This window comes from Channa argus, chromosome 4 (assembly GCF_033026475.1).
Source record: "Channa argus isolate prfri chromosome 4, Channa argus male v1.0, whole genome shotgun sequence".
NCBI classification, from domain to species: Eukaryota; Metazoa; Chordata; class Actinopteri; order Anabantiformes; family Channidae; genus Channa; species Channa argus.
Window position 1 is genome coordinate 12026615 of NC_090200.1, and position 20002 is coordinate 12046616.

The following is a 20002-nucleotide window of genomic DNA, read 5'->3' on the forward strand; positions in this document are numbered from 1 at the left end:
TTTAATGTCCACCACAACATACACTCATTTATGTTCTTAGTGAGAATGGGATTATTGATACAATCCTAACGGAAGTCTTTTTTAGTGTTGTATGAACCTTTAGGCAGCCACAGGTTAGATTAACCTAGCACAGAGACCTAAAGTGCAGGTGACAACAAAGCTTTGTGTGCCCCTTGTAGCCAGTCTTTATGTTAAAGTGCCTTCATGCTAAGCTAAGCTAACTGGCTGCTAACATCGGTGTGCTGTTGTTGATCTTCACACCAAAGTTCTGGCAAGATGCAAATAGAAGCAATTTGGCCAAAATGTGGTGGGCTTCATCTGAAAACCTGGTAAACATGGCCCCATAGTGAAATAAACATGCCATGATAAGTTCACCCTTTTTTGAAATGATTTTCCATCTAAATATCAGAGAGTTTCACAGCTGTCAGTTAACCTGGTAAATTCCAATAATTCTGCTGCACTGAGTCTGTGTTTAATTTAAAGCATCGTGACACAGGGAGGTAACCAGACAACAGAAATCTAGTTAGTCACCAATTTTCAATTTAAAAAAAGAAGCATGATTATGAAGTATAAGTCACAAAGTCTGAGCATACAGTGGACAAAACGTTAAAACAGCTACTAAAACATTACTTACTGTAACTCTCAAGAAGCTCTAATAATAATAATAATGATAATAAAGAGTTCCGTTATTAGGCCAAATTTTTAACAATTCATGAGCTTGTAAATTAAAAGTATCTGTTAGGTTGACAGTACGTTGCTCCAAAACAACACGGACTTTGTGTTTATCACTCCATATTAGCACATGAGCGACCACAGAGGAGCTGAACCGGAGACGTGAGTATTGGTGGAGAGTCTCCGCCCTCCGGAGCGGAGCAGGCTGCGGGATGAACCTCTCAGCTCTCACTGAGTTCACCAAACTGTTTGCACACCAACCTCTCCTCTCCTCCACGCCGCGTGCTCGCATTAATTGGGATCCCAGATCTCTGAACGCTGGATTTTATTAGTCGGACGCCGCAGGGCACATTTCACCTCCGCGGACACTGATCTACGTTTTGTTTGCGTTTATCTCACTACTTTCATCCAACAGTCCCGAGCTCCCTTCTTAGTGACATTTTCGCAGGGAAACAGCTTCTCACAGGAGGGGTCGGCACTGAGCTGCGTTTTGAGGTAAGAAACACTGCATCCACTCAGGAAAAAAAAAAAGTGTGTTGAAATGAAAGCTAAAGATAAATTACTACAGTTTAAGTCCCTCGCTTGTTGTCCTGACTGCCCTTTTCAGCTGGCTCTTTATTTTCCACAGCGGGTCTAACAGGCGATGGTGAGCAGTGTGCGTGTGGTTCTCGGCTCACTTAGTTGCTGCAAGTTACATTTTGTCCGCAGTCGAGTAACAATAGAACCGACAAATTACATGAGCGAGACGAAAAAGTCAGCTTGTTTGAATGATGTAGCCCGTGTAGACTTTATATTAATATCAGGCCAGGTCGCTACTTCTCTTCTAAGGGATGAAAGAGGCTCATAAACACAGTAGCTGGGGACTGAATAGGCACAGACGTCTAATGTGCAGTTTTTACTATATAATAGTGCGTTATGTTGTGATAAATCTGACAGCAGGGACAGTCAGCGTTCAAGCTGGCATCCTTCCCACGGGGGTCCAATCATAACGAAGACGAGGCTGTCTGCAGAGATGTGTGGGGTCACCAGATGGATGTCTCTGGCTGCGCTACCTTTGCTGTAGGGCAGGAGTTCACTGTCAGTTTGCATTAATCAGACAGATGCCTCATCCCAAACCGCTTCACCCTTCTTCCTCTGTGTGAACTCCAGTGGAGCGCACATGACACACTCAAGAGGAAACTTTGGGGACGCAGTCAACATCCTGCAATACAAAGCACTGAGCTTGTGACCATACCAGTGTCCAGCAAAATATTGGTTTATTGAATTAGTGATAGGTTATCTTAGACACAACAGCTGAAACAAAAGTGCAGATCCAGAGTAAAAAGTTACATTTCTACTAACATGGACAAAACCCATTTTGTCTAGTTACCGACACAGCTGGAAATCCGCATTTAATCAGATTTTGCCTGAGGAAATTGGCTCCAAGGGACCCATTAACACACACCAGTGTCCAGGTGAGAATGCACTGCTGGATTTTAGTAAGTAACAACCACTTGCTCCAGCTCCCCATCTCCCTGAGGCTGGTACTCTGCGTCAGCTTCAGCAGCTCGGACAGACTGACAGTCTGAATCAGCTTCTGTCATGATTAATGAGCTCAGCTGCTGTACTGCTGCATCACAGAAAGATCTTTCTTCCTTTCTGTCTGCTTCTTTGTTCCACCCTTTTCTTTGCCTTTCCAATCCTAAATGAATGAGAGTTTACAATTGGTGGAGAGAGGAGCACACAACCTGGAAACAGAGTCCTGTTTGTTCGTCATGTTGTGGGAGAACGTTGCCTTGTCTAAAGGGAAAAAAAAGAAGAGAAAAGAAACAGTAGTATCGATGCTTTTGGAGCAACTGCCAACACAGATGACTAAACTGTGCCTCGAGCCTTTCTCTCCACAGTTTGATCCACATGAGTGTTGGGAAATAGTTTAGTTGCTCAAGCACAGAAGTGATGTTTGCCGGATACAAGTACAAATGCAAACAACAGGGTTGTAAACCTACAGTGTAATTTACACAGGGAATAAAGGTTAGCAGCAACAAGGCATTTGGTTTCCTCGGCAGGCCGCGGAGAATAGCAATTAGGTGGGAGCATGTTTGAGTGGATTCAAATCTCTGCTAAGCCAAGTTGGTATTTATTCCGCCTACAGACACAGAACACCTGGTGTGAGACCACTGGTGATCAGCTCGCTCATTTTATTAGTGCCTCTGATAATGTGTTGCTCTTAATCACACATTCACAGCGCCAGGGATGAAACGAACAGCAGAAACAAATGAATAGGGAATGGAGTGTGAGAAAGGCACTGTGTGTGTGTGTGTGTGTGTGTGTGTGTGTGTGTGTGTGTGTGTGTGTGTGTGTGTGTGTGTGTAGTGAGTTTGCTTCTCCTCCACCACCCAGTGCTTGGCAGAGACAGAAACGTGTGAATTGCAGTGTATGGCAGCTCCTGCTGAGAGGGACAGGGTGACTGACTTGATGCCGCCTTGCCTGGCAGTGCACCGCTCATTAAAGGCCCGAAATTAATCAATCTGTGGTTCCACATGGTTGGGTGCCTCAGATTTATGTCTCTTTTTCCTTCTAACACTTCTTCTGTGTGTCTTTTCTATGAGCTGATGTCTCTGCAAAGGCTGGTTTATATTTTTCTATTCATTTCCACATTGGTTCGGACCTATCCCACCTCGCCACAACCTCTGTTCACCTTCTTCAGTCGCCCTTTGTGCCATCTCATAATTTATTCTTTATTTCTCTTGTCCCCCATTTATTCTCCCTTTTCTCCATTCGCCTCTCATCCAGCCTGCAGAGCACGTCTATTCATATCAATGAGTTCAGAGCAGCAAGGCGGAGGGAAAACGAGGCTCGGTCATCTCGCTACACTCGCTTTCCCCTGTATCAGCCCCACTACAGCAGCAACAGTCCATAGAGAGCCTGGAACTAAATGGAGTATCTGTTGGCTCAATGAGAAAATTGCTTTTTTCGATTGCTAGAGGACCCTTCATTTAATGTGTGTGATGCAGAGAGTTCAGTCAGTAATGGGTTCAGCATCTTTGTTGTCAGGAGACACGGGAAAATGAAATTTGCTTTGGAGCTGACAGAAATAATTTACTCTCTTTCTCACCTGCTGTTTAAAAGCCACAAAGGTGTACGTTATATATGTCTGCACTGTCTTTTGTAAGCGCTGAATGCCCCAAACAGTGCGGTTAGGTGTTGTCTGCGGAGGTCAGGTCGTGTCAAAACTCTGCTGCCACATAAACCAGCCTGCAGGAAACTGTTCGTTAAAGGCTTGCACAACTGACATAGGCCTTACTGAAAAATGTGAATACATGTTGGGGTTTTGGTGACGAAAAACTGCAAATAACTTTACACTTTGTAACGCAGAAAAGGTGGCGTGGATGAAAGTGAAATGCAACAAAGTCCAGTGGCCACAGAGTTGGCAAATTAAAAATGAAGCTTCTGCTTCACTAAAGACATGAAAAAGCATTTGGACTGATTGCGAGACTCTATCGTTCCCTTAAATTCATACAGTACATGAAACAAACACAAATGTTTTCTGCATTATTATCCTTCGGTTGAGGTTTGACTGGCCTGGTTATCTTGTTGCACCCCCCCCCCCTTTAATGGCACCTGACTAGAGAATGTGTATCTCATTCAAATATTTTCACAGCAATACTTGATTGAAATGAGCATTTGTTTGTGTTTTCTTTGTAGCAAATTTCTTTGGCAATTTTTTTTAAAAATTTGGATGGAAACATTATTAGTCAGCTTGGGCTGATAAGTGTAGGGTAGCTGGAAGCCCCAGAGTTCACAAAGAGCAGGAAGCTGAGGGGCCACTGTGTTGATGCTTCCTTTATATCTGGAGGAAACAGGCTGGCTGTTTGTGCTCAACCCAAGAATTCTTTGTGCTTATCTTGCATTCACCCTATTTCCCCAATAATGGCTGTGCTGAGCAGGTAATGAGGTAAAAGGTATGTATTTGACAAGCTGGACTTGGCAGATAGCAGTCTCTCCAACACGCTCACAGCTTGGTAGGCAGTTAGTTAAGAGTACACTACCCCTCTCAGGATGTTCAAATCTATCTTTCCCCCCCGGCCATCCTTAACTCTGTATAATGTTTTTCAGAACGAATAAAAGCGTGTCACTCAGGTGTCCATTAAACGCCGCCGGTCATTACACAGAGTGAGCCCACAGTAAAAACACATCTCAGTAAATCCCCAGGATTTTACCAGGAGCTTTTTCCGTCACCTTGTGCTCTTTTCATCCCCCAGGTGAGTGGGGCTTAAACTCCTGATAGGGATGTGACACAGCGCTGTGGTGTGGGGAGATTACCTGGCTGGCTTCAGAGAAACTGGAGCACAGCTCTGAGCCACTGAATGATGGTGAAACTTGAAAAGCGGCCCAATAAAGTTGTAGCACAGTGCTACAGAGTTTTACGTGTATAAAAGAGAGAGACTGTTTGCTGGATGACCAAACTCACACAATAGCTTTCGGTTGACTCACAGTGGATTCTGTGTTCTTGGCAGCACTGGGCAGGAAGAAGTGGCATGCTAATCATGTCGCATCAGTAAAGGAGAGCTCATTTTATGGATGTGTGATTGTTTTTCTCAATGTCTGACTAACACTGGAGCTTTTCACTCTTGTGAAACTCGCTTCTTGCTTTGTTTCTTTAAGAACTCGGTTCCTGTCGTAGACTTTGATAAAGAGTCAATGTTCAGAGGAATTATTTATCAACACAAATGGAGGATTGCACACTCCTTGTGACAACGTGTGCGACGCATTAGGAAGTTCACGGTTGTCTGGAGTTTTAGAATAAATACTGTGAAAGAATTCCATGTTCGTGCTGGTGTAAACCTTTCTGTCAGTACATCATCTAAAGTGCATGGGTGCTGTTCTGTTATCTCTGAACCGATTTGAAACATCATAATGGTTCCAATTCAGTTCCAATTTTGAACCTGCTTGTCTGACTTGCTGATACACTTGATGCTGTTTCTAAATGACTCGACACCTAGTTTGGCATTTCTGTAGTGCATTTACATATCAGCCAACATGCATACTGTTAATGATCGTGTGTATGTCTGCAATAATACTGGCTGATTAACTACAGTTTACACATAGGTACTGCACCTTATTGGGTGCCACTGTTCTGTCATTCTGGGATGGTATTGTACTGTGAGCCCAGTTCAGACGGGATCGGCTTTTACAGCCTCTCCCTGTGACTCATTAATCCTAATGGTTCTCTCGTCTCCTAACGCAGGCATTTTTCTGATGAAATGGGACTCTCTCCCAGCTTCTGGTCTTTCTCTTTTTCTGTTGCCCAAGCCACAACTCTCCCCTACCCTTTCTGAGGGCTGCTGCTCTTTTCATTCAAGATTCTGGAATAAAAGAATAAAACTTTACAAGAATACTCTTGTTAATCATCTGGGGTTTTATTTTGTGCCCTATTTTATTACATATGCAGCTTTGCATTTTTTAAATCCTCTACAAAAAGAGGATTTAAGCCCCTGTAAATATCCAGTTTATTTTTATTCACTGATGGTGGGCTATGCAGATATGATAATTGTTACTTGAAGGCGCAAACACACACTCAGCACAAATTGATTTGGTAATTTGGAATGCACAAATTATTTTAAGAATGGACAGTGGGTTGTTAATGATGACCCAGATCATTATTAGCCTATAATGGGTATCAACAAATTAAATGCATGTTGTGTTGGCGCTGCATGTTGGCTCATTAACTCACTTTCTCCTGGTTAGATGATGATTGCAGGGCATTATATGAAGCAGAGATGGTGCAGTTACATCAGATTTATGGAGTCAGGGAGGACCATTGGCTGGTGTATGACATAGTCTTGTCTCGACTTTTCCGGTGTGGCTGAATTATAGAGTACTTCTAAAAGATTTATTTTGAGCGTGATTTGGGTTTGCATCCCAGTCTGCTAATAACACTTTGTCGTTCCAGTCAGTGATAACCGTGCAAAACCCCAAATACACAAACACAAATGTACATGAAGCGCTCTTACACAATCCCGAGCAGCCTGAGACCCGCTGGCAGAACCCCACTGGAAATAGAGGGTTGTTTTATATTTACTGTGATCTCATATCTGGTGGAATCCAGGCTATTTATTTGGAACTCAGCCAGTAAACATGAAAAACCTTGACAAAGTGCATATTTCTTTATTCAATCATGGAAGTTGGCATAACTGGGTTATAATGGACAGTACATCATTACATTATGTACATTATGTATGTTTTTGTACAACATGGTGTATGAATGTGAGTGTCTTTTCTGTTTATTTAATGGTGTTTTTGCTATTCAGGGCATTCTCTAAAACAATGTTTTTTGCGAGTTTCCCAATAATATGTGGGATTGGGTTACAGCTTTCAAAGCGTCACTTCCTAAACTGTACTGGTTGGTACAGTAGCTCCCTGTATGTCCAGTGTCAGTGTGATGTATTCTTGTGGGCCTATTTGTTAATGCAGCATCCTGCAGTTAAGACTTGTGCCGTGTTAAATGTGTTATGTAAATGTTACTAGTTAGGACCTTGTAAATTTGCTGTTGCAGCTTTTACCGAAAAGTGACCTGCATGCACATTTGGACAGGAAGCCCACACACTCTGTTGCAGACAGATTAATGGAAAAATGTGCATTTCTGAAAGAAGCTTCATTCTCTATTTTTTTTTTCCTGTAGCCCTATTTGCATTTGTATTCAAATATCAGCTAGGCTGACTCTTTTCTGCTGGCTTTGAAGCCCACCACGGCACTGCGCCCTGCAGCTCCTGTGATGTTGCAGACTCGTCACAGACATATGGGCTCCTTGTCAGCCTCCACAGCATCAGGGGGACAGATCAGTGTTTGATTAAAAAAATCCACAGCAGGTTCCAGCTTCTACCTGCGGAAACCTGGGGGAAGGGCCGGCTAATGATCTCCCTCCTGCCAGGATCACACGCCTCCAGTGTAGACGCTTGTGTTTCACTTCAGCTTGTTAAAGAACAGCAACTAAAAATCTCTAGAGCCATAAACTAATAGCGGTGTAGGGGAGAGTTTTCTGTCTGTTTGCATTTGAAGCCTGTTATGTGGTTAAATTATCTTATCATCTGAGGTCAAGGCGTAAAAGGTCTTCTAGTGTGATACAGGTGTGCTTGTTGCAGGGTTTTTGGCCTAATGCTGCGTTTCCTGTGTCATTTTGTTTATGGCAGACTGTTACGCCTATAGTCCACCTGTGACTGAAAGGTAAAGCACGAAGGTGTTGAACTTTAACTGACAATGTTGCAATAAAGTCATTTGAGGTTGTTCAAGCAGCCCAGGAGTTTATGGCAACTTCCCTGCTTTCTTCTTTAAGTGATGAATTTAGGTGTTTGAACAGCTGAAGCATGTCTGACTGAATAATGGTCTTTGCCTTTTAACAGCAGACTAAATGTACATGTAGACATTTATTTTGCTCCTCAACGAGTAAAACAATTATACTGCAAAGACTCAGTGCTTCGGTGCTTCATCATTTTTTGATGATGCTTTATGAAATTTTTAGCCCACCGTTACTTTAAAAGCGTGTTAGCCAAGACAACATTCATGGGTCACTGAACTAAAATGCGGCCTCCGTCCTTTGGGCAAACAGTCAGTCAAAGACCAAAAGAAAATGCCTTACTGCTACAGTGCAGGGAATGTGCTGCATTTTATGAACCTTGTGGATCAGTGTCCACAGGAAATGTTTAAGAAGTAAGGTTTTCTAAGAAAAGAATAAAAATAGACATATCACTTTAAATTAAGGAGCTATTTTCCTCACTGTAAAATTTCTTTGCCAATAGTTATTAGGCTAAACGCACACCATGAAGCATAATTCCCCTTTTTCTTAATCTTTCCCTTTCTTTGAAGCTTAGTGAAAAAGGAGAATCCACCACACAGGAAACCAGTCACTGTTTAACCATGTGAAGTATATTAAAGGAGTTTGATATTTTTATGAAAATGTATTTCAGTCCAAACATTTCTAACAGCTGAATCCAGGGATCACCTTCACATGTGTTTGTCAGAGATAGCACAGACACAGCAGGTGTTTCCAGTATGTGAAATTAAATTGGCTCCAGTGTTCATTGATTTAAGTGTTAAAAAGAAAGGAGTTTTTTTTTTGTTGTTGTTTTTTTTACTGATCTTGGATGGCTTCCCTCTAATTTGTTACCTGGATGCCACCAGCAGCAAAACCGTCCAGCCTAATCTTTACCACCTGGGCGAGATGCTCAGGAGTGTGAAGTGTTTGAGGACAAAACAGACAGTTCAGGCATTTCTGCAAGAGTTTACACCCCGGAGAAACGGGCCCAGATTATCTTTCCCGATAACACTTGGCAGGAATAAGATCCCGTGTGAAATGCTCAACCGATGTTGAAGCCAAAGTAATTTTGTTAGTGTTTCTGAAACTCTGAATGTGTAGGCATTTTTTGGCCCCAAAGTGGGGAAAAAAAAAATCTCCTTTTAACTGGTGAATCAGCTGTTGACTCCAAGCCTGTGCTTTAACTGGACTGATGACAAAACTGGATGTAACCCAGATAAAACAGCCTTTAGTTTACAAAATAAAGTGTAGCCTCAGTCATTAACAGGACATGATCTCATTTCATCTCACCACATCAAAATGATGCACAAAAGAAACAATGAATGAGGAGAAGGCCAATGTTTTGAGCAATTACCGAAACCACTTTCACTTATCTCTGCAGGCAGTTTGGAATTGAACAAGCTGCTTTTTTATTTAATAAGAAACACATGTCCAGCTTTTCTAACTCAAAACATCTTTGGCTAAGCTTTGCATACATTTGCCCCATCTAGAACAACCCTGCCCTGACTTCACTCGGTCCCCCACCCATAATAATCCACTCTCAAAACACCCGCTCTAAATATTTGGCCAGGACTTTATGTGTGTATATTTACTCTGTTGCTTTTGGCCTGAACTAGAAGTCTGTTGGATTTCCGAGAAGCTTGAGATTTTGCAGACAGCTGGAGATTCTGAAAAGTTAAAAAACAAAACAATTTAATGTCTCCTACTGTATATTTCCACAGCTCATTATACTGGATATTTTCTGTAATCTCCTCCTGTTTTGTTCAGAATTTTGCCCTTTGGTGTCTGGTAGCAACACAAGTCTCATGCCGTGAAAGTTAACGAGTTACATTTTTTATATTGACTATAATGGCTTTTTGCAGACTTCTTTTAACAATCTGCAACATTCATCTGTGGCAGCTTGATGAATGCTTCTTCTTAGTTACTTCAGTTACAAATGATTAGCACTTCAGTCACACACTTGTTCTGCTTCAGCTCACCGCATCTTCATGTGTGTATGTGCATCTTCAAGACAAGTGCAAGACTTTTGCAGTTTTTCATGCAAACATGAAATTAGCAGAAGAGCAATAATTTACCATAAATATCTCTGTGCTGTGGTCACTCCTGTGGTCCTGTTATAGATGTGGAGAGGACTAAATGGGCTACTTATTTATAGTGGTTAGGCTGCGGTGGGCTGATGGAGATAGGCTACCCAGCTAATGGTGCAGTGCACGCTTGGGTGAATTACTCACAGTTTCATCACTACCACCAATTAATAATCCTGACAGCATCAAAAGCGTCTGCTCCAGCAACACAGTTGTCATCAGTTCCCTAGAGTTGAGAAAATTGAAAGTAAGCTCAGCAGGGGCGTCTATAGAGTTCTGATCGTATCTGCATGTGTTTCATGAGCAGTGACGAGCATCTGCATAGCAATTGCGGCGGTGCTTATATTTTTGCGTGTTGTGATCATTAAATTTCAAGCAGTCATTTCAGATAGCTTTGACCTTGCCAGTGTTTCTTTGACCACATTCATCCCCTCACACAATTGTCTCAGATCCATCATGTTATGTGGTGTAAACCTATTGACTTAATTTCTTCTGGGACTTAATCTTGGACCTCTTCCAAGCAGCTCAGTTTCCATTCTCCTCCCCATCTTTCCTCTGTCTCCCATAAATCAATGTGATGTAATTGCATAAACTCCCTTTCCCACAGCTTGGCCTGAAGATGGAGTATTCTTAAAAAGAAAGCGTTTCAGTGTGACCAGTTAACCTAAACCCCCTAATTCCCAGAGCTGCGATGTCCCTGGTTTGTAAAAGTTTTATTTTGACCTTTAAATATCAATGTCTGCAGAGTTTCTTTTATTGGTAATGTTTTGATGCATTGTTTTTCAAAGAAGCAGGGCTATGGAAGGGAACTCTCTCACAGCTGGTATTGACTGTTTACATCTGGCTAATACACTCTAAGCTCAGCAGATTAAATCTGATTTTTGTGAGTGCACTGCCCGTAGAGCCAAGCAGGATTTCTGCTGACGCCTCCCTGCTTGTGGTTCCGTTAAAGTATCAAAGGAATGTTTCTTAAAGCACTCCTGCATTTTTACAATGGAAAATGTCCATCCTCTTTTTTTTTTTTCCCTGCTTCTATCCCACCTGGCTTCCTCTGAGAACTCACTCAGAATATCTTCTTAAAGGATGTCTTTCAACTCTTTGTCCTGGGAGTATTGAGCTTAGAATTAAGCCATGTGGAATAGAGCATATCCTAAGGTTTTAGGATTGGGCAGAGGTCTTAATCGCACAGTTCTTCCTTATCATGGTTTCATCTCCTACTGCTCCAGTAATCCTCCTACCATCAGTCACACCCTGCTCTGCTGAAAAAAAGTGATAAAAAACCATTTTTGCCACTCATACAGAAACATTTTCAGCTTGTTTGGCCGTTAGTGTGGGTGTATTTGATGGTGTGAGAGACAAAATGCAAGAGTCATTTTCACAACTCTCTGTCTCTCTATGCGGTGGTGTGAGATTTCAATAACTTGTTACCTTCCACGTCGACTGTCACAACACACTGTACGGGCTGGCAGAGATGAAGTACGTGTATGTGGAAGAAATCTGGGCTTCTTGGACACGTGCAGTTTTATGAGTTTCCAGTGTGGAGACCCTCTGGGCTGCGGAAATGATCCAGATGCAAAGCTTCTGGCTCTCGTAACACAGTGGGACACCTGCCCTGCTGCTCCTGTACAGCCCCCTGCAAAATCCACATAAATACACACCATCAACTCTCTGTATGTCGGTGAAGATTCCCAGTCAGCCAGGTTTGGTTATTCGAAGATTGAATCGTGTCAACTGGACTTCTGTCTTCTTGGTTAGAAAGGTTTCGCTACTTGTCCAAGCAGCTTCTTAAAGCGGCTAGGCAACCCAGTTTTATCTTTCAGAGTAGGCTGTGATCCACCCTGGCCTGAATAGGCTTGTTAAGTTGGGAGGAATCACCAAGGGTGGAATCACCAAGATGGAACGATTACCAAGCTAAACCCCTAAGATGGGGGTCATTAGGTGTGGCCATGTTGGTGGATGTGTGAAGTGGTCTTAATCTTTCTGGGGATGGATGAAAGGGCATCATGAAAAATGGGAGACAGGTTGTGCCTGAGGCCTCCTCCTCTGTTGAGAAGGATTCTCCATGTGAACATAAATGGCTTCATGTACTCCTCTCATACCATCTGTCATCTCTGTCAAAAATGTGTACATCTGTGTTACAGCTCGTAACACCTGTAGCTTTAAAACCCGTGATGTTGTTACTACATCAATCTGTACTCAGGTTGTGCATATTGGTTTAATGTAAGGAAATTAAAAATACCATAGGTTGTAGGCAGTGAACAGGAAACACACTTCAATATCACGTCATGCTATTTGTGCAGGAAAACGTATACATTTATTTATATTTAGGGATTGTGGGTTGGGCTGACTTACTGCTGCACAAATGATGTGCAAGAAAGTATGCACATTATTTTAGCATGCACATAATTCCCATTATACTTTAAATTTAGAACATAGATGCTTAAATAATGCACATGTAGTAACAATATACATAACAATACGACATATAGCGCCTATTGTGTGAAAAGCACTTCTGCCCTTTTCCTGGATGGATATGTGTTTGTTTAGATGCTAGTAACAGTGATTTTTGTTTGAGAGGTGGCCTGACCTCAGCTATAAAACACAGTCTGAAGTCTTTAAGGTGCCCTTGATGTTTTCTGTTTTGGAGCCTTTTGTCCTGAAAAGACAACAGGTTCATTATTATTCTCCTTCAATCTCTTTAGTCTTTAGGAGAGTACTGAGCTTTGTGCAGTGTTATGGCAAAAGTTGACATGGTCATGACCAGCTATGAGAAGGAACTGCACCAGACCTTAGATATATACTGCCATATTTTTCAAACTTGGTCACATGTTTGTGCTCACTAATGTAAGAACTCCATGGTTTTCGTCAGCCCTGCTTTTCCAGGCTCTTCCATCCCTGAAATATTCCCAATAAAACTATTTGTTCTGAGATCAGTCAGTCGGTCAGTCACAGATGCTCATCATCATGATTTGAATTTCAGATTGAAGCATGAATACACCAGTTAGCTTTTCTTAGCAAACAGCTCTCTAAGGCATGCAGTGAAAACCATCAGCAATAAGAACCAGACGCACCGGGCCTCAGCATTTGGGCTGAACCGATGCTGTAACTACAGGGCACAGGTCCAACTGTCGCTCAGCCCACTTTTTCTGATTACTTTATTCAGATTCATATTGTATACTAATGCTAGTTGTGTAAAGGTTTTTGTTTTTCATTTGCATTGCTCCATGATGTGGAGACAGTTGCTAAATGGCAATGGAGCAAGAATAATATTAAGGGGGAAAAAAAGCCATCGTTGCTTTGGCAGAGCTTTTAGCGCATATGAGCAAAAATGGTTGATCCAGAAAGGGAGATTTACATGTGGACCAGTCTAAACTCATATGTCCTCTACTGTTTTTAATTATGAAAATAAATTGGATCTTGTCCTATTGTGCAAACAATCTGTTTCCACTTCTTGTGTATTTTCTGCATTGATGTGTTTACCGCATTATCAGCACACTACAAAGCTTCATGAGTCTGCAACAGGCAGGAGGGTCAACATGAGGCCATATTAAGGAAACTTATTCTCAATTAAAAGCTAATGTTGCAGGTAAAAGACTGCTCTCCAAGACAAGAACCTTGTGTAATGTTTTCTGCTACATAATCTGATTTCAACAAATATACAGAACGGCCTCCTTGTGTATGGTCTTTTAGCAAAATTGAAATGAGGCTTAGTAATGGTTACCACATGTGCTCTTAACACATGTTTAAGTGGCTGATTTGACCTCTAGACTAACTGTGGTTGCATATTTCTACATTCAGTCTCTTATGGAAAATATTATACAGGACACCATGTGTTTCAGTTTAGATTACCACTATTTCCCAATGGATTTATGTGTTTCATTGTAGTAACATACACAAACATCTGATATACTAATCTTTTATTGTGCTACAAGTCATATAACTGACACTAAGAGTATGGTTGGGACTAGTTTAATATTTGGAGGTCAGCTAACAATTTGTCTATTTAATCAACATTTTTGCAACAATTTTCATAATATGCAGACAGATGCAGAAACGTTTGCTTCTTGTATTTCATGTGAGGTCCTGAAACCATTGTAAAAGTTTTGGAACGGATGGTTTAAAACTATGTGGAAGTCACCTGAGGCTTTAGGAACATTTTACAATTTTCCACAATGTTCAGTCATTTATAAACCAAATGTTGACAGTAGTACGTGGTAAAATAATCCACAGGTGGGACGTCGATGAAAATAGTAATTTGTTGCATCTCTAGTCATTTATTTCACTGACTCGTGTAGCTGCACTGTCAAACTTCTAATATGACTCAACTACAAACCTGGTGTATTGTCTTTTTTTTGCACTGGTAATACTTTAGCCGAGGAAAACATCTGTAGAGAAGCGTCTGTGCAAACCTTTTATTGTGCAAGCAGTCTGGATTTTCATCTCAGTTTCTCACTGAGTTAGAAGCTGTTTTAGCTGCGAACTGTGTTATTCTCAACATTTACTGGGCTTTAGGATTTAACTGGGATGGAAATGGTGATCATGTGGTTGTTCATCAGCTGGCAGAGGCCTGTGGGGGGGGTGAGTCGAGGAACAAACTGGAGAGAGTTTTAACACCCCAGCCCCCTCTGTGTATGTAGTAATGAACTCTTACCTTGGCTTGGATGACTGGTATCTCTGCTGTGTTTTTGTAACCCTCACTGAAAAAGCCTTGCTTTAATTGTGTCCCACGGGGTCCTTAGCTCTCAGTATTCACAGCCTTTGCTGTGCCTCATGCAGACCCCCCCCCAATTTTAGTCCCATCATCCAAATTTGACGGGTCTTTCCTCTTTAATCGCCCGACTTCAAAGTGGGGTTGTGCTGCCCCCCGGCTCCTTTGAGACAGAGAGGCTAGCCTTGGGGGCTTGGGAAATAGGGTGAAAGTATGGTGGTGTACACGGCGGTAAGTCAAATGGGTAAATGAAATGGTGCCACTTGAGAGAAGTTTGTGTTTGAAACACGTTTGAAAGATCTGTCTAAGACACTTCTCGTTGTCCTTTTGGTGAGGACACCTTTTGTAGAGCTGAGTGATACAGGCTACTGCCTGAGAAACCTGCTACAAAGAGAGGACATCTGGCTAATGTTTGCCTCCGACTTAGCAAAGCGGTGGCCACAGTGTCAGCTTTTATCAGCATCAACACATCCCCCTCTGAACACATTTCCAGAAGCTGCAATCTTATCAGGTTTTATTTAGGCCCAAACAATTAACACAGAGAAAATAGAAGACTGCATAATGAGTTCAATCTGCATGGCAACTGTGCAGTCCAAATGAGCAGATAAACTCTTCCCTGGTTCATAACTCTGAGAGCACCTACTTTGATAAAAATAATGCTTTTAGTTTATATTGTAATTTACAAAACAAATGTTACAAAGTCGTTTACAAAATAATAGGATAAAAAGCAGAGATCCAGATAAAATGCAAGAAAATTTTAATCTTAAAAGCTAGTGAGCAGCTATCGTATTTGCGTACTAAAACGTTTTTAAGAAAATTATCTTTTAAATGCCACAGACGACTGTAGAGAACAAAGAAAAGAGTGGCTTAGCTGGGGCCAAAGAGGGGATAGTGAGTGATTAGTTGTGCGATGCCCTTTGATCATAGTGGGGATTGTTTCTTCATCGTGATGGTTTATCTTTCTCTCTGGTGGTTGACTCACACTGTTGGATCGATGAATCCAGATGGGGTAAGGTGATTATTCTGCCTTCGCATTGCCCTCATTAAAGCAGACATTCCAGAGATATACGGCTGCCAGAAATTGCTCTATCTCATTTTTTTTAATATTACAGCATGATGTATATGGACTGGAGGTGGCTTTTTTTTTATTAAGTGTGTTTTTAAAGGTTGGCTTACAATTTATTTGTAAATGTTGAGTTGCCTCAAGCTCAGAGGTTTGCTTTGGTCACCACTGGTGAGATATTGCGGTAAAACGCAGCTGTGTAAATGAATGAATAGTCACTTCCTCCATAGCTTTCCTGTCCACTTCCTCTTCCCGCAGGAAGTTTTGCAGATGAAACCCATTGCTGTTCACTGACCTTTCACATTATAGCCAAGGTTGCCTGCCTGATTGACAGGATGGGGGACTTGTGCAGGGAAAGAAAAAAACAGGTCCTTAGCCAATAGTGGCTATTCTTAAAATGGGCATAGCAAACACAAGACCATTCTCCATCACAGTCATGCATGATTGCACTAGAGTTGCAGTTCAGGTCCTTCCAAATATTTCCACCTCCACACAGCTGGCCAAGAGCAGTGTGAACTAGACATGCTTGATGGATTGTCAGTTTTGTATAAGTTGGATGTAGCCCATTCACTTGTCTTAAAATCACTCGCCTGGCACATAAAATAAAAACTTTTCTGGTATTTAGGTTTGCTTCCCCGTTGTGGCTCCTGCTGCACATGAACATTAGTGATTCTGGGCCAGCCCTGTCTGCACACTTCTGCTATATCCATAAACTTACATTGTGATTGTGTTACAAAGGCAAGTTTCTTTTCAGAAAGTTTTTTAGAAAGTTTGAAAAATCAACAAACTCTTTAGGCATACCAACTCCATAACGCATAAGTATAATGGAAAATAGTTAGTTTGTACATTCTTAAATTCAATCATATCTTGAGGGTAAAGTGTTTATAGCTCTTTCAAATGACCACACTCAAGTATGTAATGTCGACTTGTCATTTTCTGAACTTACAAAAGTTCCTGCGTTAGAAAGCTACAGGAGACGGAGGTTTGAGATTCTGTTCGGCCATTCAACAGGTGATTTAATACACATGGTTTTGTCTTATTCTTCTGTCTCTAATAAATTGAACTGTTGGGTATAACTACAGTACATATTACATGTAGAGAGGCATGATTTATAATGTGCCACTGTCTTGCACACAGAATAGAGTTCGGTGATACAATAATAATGTCAGAGCATGAAATATCAGCAGAAGCTAATCAATTAGTGGCTGCCTTGATGTTAAAATTGCCCACAGTGATCGTGAGCCTAAATGTCAATGACTAGTTGCTCAGAGAGATTTATTATTATTATGTTTTTTTTTTCTTTTAAGGAAATGAATTGAGCGGATGTAGATGAAACCTTTTCTCTAGTGTAGAGCCGTTCTCCTCTTTGTTGGACCCTCAGTGGCCTGGCCTTTCTAGTCCCCCTCGAGGGTTCGTCCTATTGTTGTGCTTTCTCAGCCGTCTGCGCTGATCTCTCTTCTCACCCCCATAACCAATTCAATGAGGCTCTGCGATCCTATTGGTGCTCCACTTTCTCGCGAAAAGGTTTCTATGGAAACCAAAAAATAATGCAAACCCTCAACACTGTTACTCTCCACCAGCTAATAGCTCTCTAAACAGTGGTTCAGGAGAGACTAGCACCGCAACAGGCTTCAGGACAAAATTTGACCATTGTGCTTCTCGGTACTAGATTACATGATGATGCCAATTATGTACCAATCTGCTGCTGTTGTAACAGACTGAAACAAAATGAAAAGTGATTACAGTGTATTGCTTGGGGATATCTTTCCTAAGCCATATGGTAAATATATTTTGAAAATGACTCCACATGCTGCACATCCTTTGAATCCCTATGCATGTGTAGCTTCTGTGGAGATGCTATTGATTCCCTGAGCAGTGTCTTGAGTTCAAGGCTCTGTGATAAGGGGACATATCATTCCAGTGCATCTCCCCACTTCTCAGATTTGTCCGTTTCTTCACTCAGGCTTTGATTGCCTTTTTCTAGATGTAATCAGAGCCCTGTATTCTGTAGGGGGGAGGGTGTGTGGCTGCCACTGTCGGGCAGTTGGGTTCTGCATCCTGGTGAATCTGATGTGTGCCGGCAATATGGTGTTTTGGCGGGATGTTGCGGCTGGCTCAGCCAAAATACTCCTGGGATTTTCTTCATCCTCACCCCCTGTCAGAATGAAAATACCCTGCCTGTATTTCACCATCTAATGTGGCAAGAGCTGCATGCTGCTCATTCCTCCGTAGGCAGCTTTCACCATATCTGATGCTGCTGTTGTCACAGCCAGTGCTTTGAAACTAGCTCCAAAGTATTGTCAGAACTGTGCTGCAGACTATTTTTGCACATTGAGGCTGGAATATCAGCACTTTAATTGGCTCACGTTGCTATATCATTATTTTCAGCTGGGAGACACTTGTGGCCAAGCAATTTAGAAACAGGAAAAAGTTTAAAGCATTTATACTCATTAAGCACACTTGGTTGGAGAACATAGTGTACACTGACAGCTAAAGCCAGCAACATGTAGTAAGAAAGCAAGGTATTCTACTTTCAGTGAATAATGCATGAGTTTAAACGCTCATCAAGGTCATGTCTGAAGCTCCTTGAGGAGACTGTGGTGTGTTGCCTTCTAATAAAATATAATTAACTGAATGTAAAAGTATACAAATTCAAACATCTCAACGCAGATATAAAAATTTTACCTGCCAGGACACAGTCTTGGTCTGCTACTATTAAAAGCAGAACCCTTTTTCAATTCTGTCTCTGTTAATTTTGCCTTCAAGCTGAGAAGCAGAATATTCACACAGATAAAACACTGTTGCAGGCTTAGATTAGCTCACTGTTGGGAGAGTGTGCTTCATACATTATGAATGCAAAGTCGGTCATTTTAAGTGTCCCAGAATTTTTATTTTCAGTGCTTTTCAAGCTCCCAGTCTTATTCTGCTTAAATTAATTACGCATGCTAAGACAAATGTGCCACTTTTCTTTCTCCTTTCTGGTGTCTCTGTGCTTATTCATCTCATTATCTGAATTCTGACCTCTGCTTCCCCCTTTCTATCCAATAGCCCATGAAAACAGGAGAGGAGAGAGAACCAAGAGAAGTCATCAGCTTCACCTGAACAAAGAAGAGGCACAAGCAGATAAGCATGGTAATGCAGTTTTTTTTTTTTTAATCGCATCACAATTTCGTGTTGGGAAAATAAAACCCATAACTGAATCTTCAGTTCATATGTCTGTGTGAAACATTCCTGCTTCTGCATCTGTAGCATGGGGGTATTTCTGTGAATGATTCCCAGTAAATCCAGCAGTGATTCCACTCCGGCAGACACAAGTTAAATCTGCGAGAGAAACAGCAGAAAGAGCTTGTTGACAGACTCTTTTCAGTAATGTGCTGACAGAACAGAGCAAAGCCATTGTTACCGTCAACAGGAGGTACAGTGCTTCAGAGAGCTTGCATGCGAAGCTGGTCCTGCAAACAGCCAGACAAACGCTTTTGTCCCTTTACCATCACAGCAGGCCAGGACTGGTCTTTGTTAGCTTCTGATTTGCATTGGCATTCTTAACATTAATATTCCAGACACGGCTGAGCAGCACATATGTATAGATTGAGAGGTTAGAGAGGAGTCTAGAGTTTAGGCCCAGACACATCAGCTGTAATCAGTCATTGCACATAACAATAAAAACAGCCAAGCAGACAATAAGTGTGTGTGTGATAGTGTGTTACGTTTTGTGAGTGACATAACTACATTACTCTTGAGCTAATGGTCAAACATTGTGGTTAAGAATAATTCTTGCTCATTGAATGTGTTAATGTGTCCTATTTTCTGCATTTAGACATAGTTTATACGAATCATCAGATGGTAATCATTTAATAAATGGCTGAGATCTGGGATCACTACAGCATTTTTAAAAATCTGAACTAATGGGGCAGAATGCAGTTTACAAGCAGAAACAGAGTTTAACAAACTTAGTGCAGTTGTAGGAGAAAAGTCATTACCCAAACTCTCGGACAGGCACTTCTAATGCTGTTTCCAGACTGATTTCTGGTAAGACTAGTTCATTTCTATTGTAAATGATTGAGACCCTGGAAACACGAGGTGACAAACAAGTCTTCACCATGCCCATGACTCATCCATGTTGTGAGGCCTTAATATTTATCTTAGAAACTGTAGTTCTCTTCTTCTTGTTTGGGCAAACATTA

General features: G+C 41.6%; 1 protein-coding gene across 1 annotated transcript in view; it reads left to right on the forward strand.

Annotated features, from left to right (window-relative positions):
• The first annotated feature begins 832 nt into the window (after window positions 1-832).
• The window catches only part of tspan18b (tetraspanin 18b), a 31609-nt gene continuing 12439 nt past the window's right edge, over window positions 833-20002 (forward strand). The window contains exons 1-2 of the mRNA XM_067502477.1: window positions 833-1167; window positions 18867-18950. Coding sequence (XP_067358578.1) covers window positions 18948-18950 — 3 coding nt within the window. The 5' untranslated portion in view covers window positions 833-1167; window positions 18867-18947. The remainder of the gene's footprint in view (window positions 1168-18866; window positions 18951-20002) is intronic.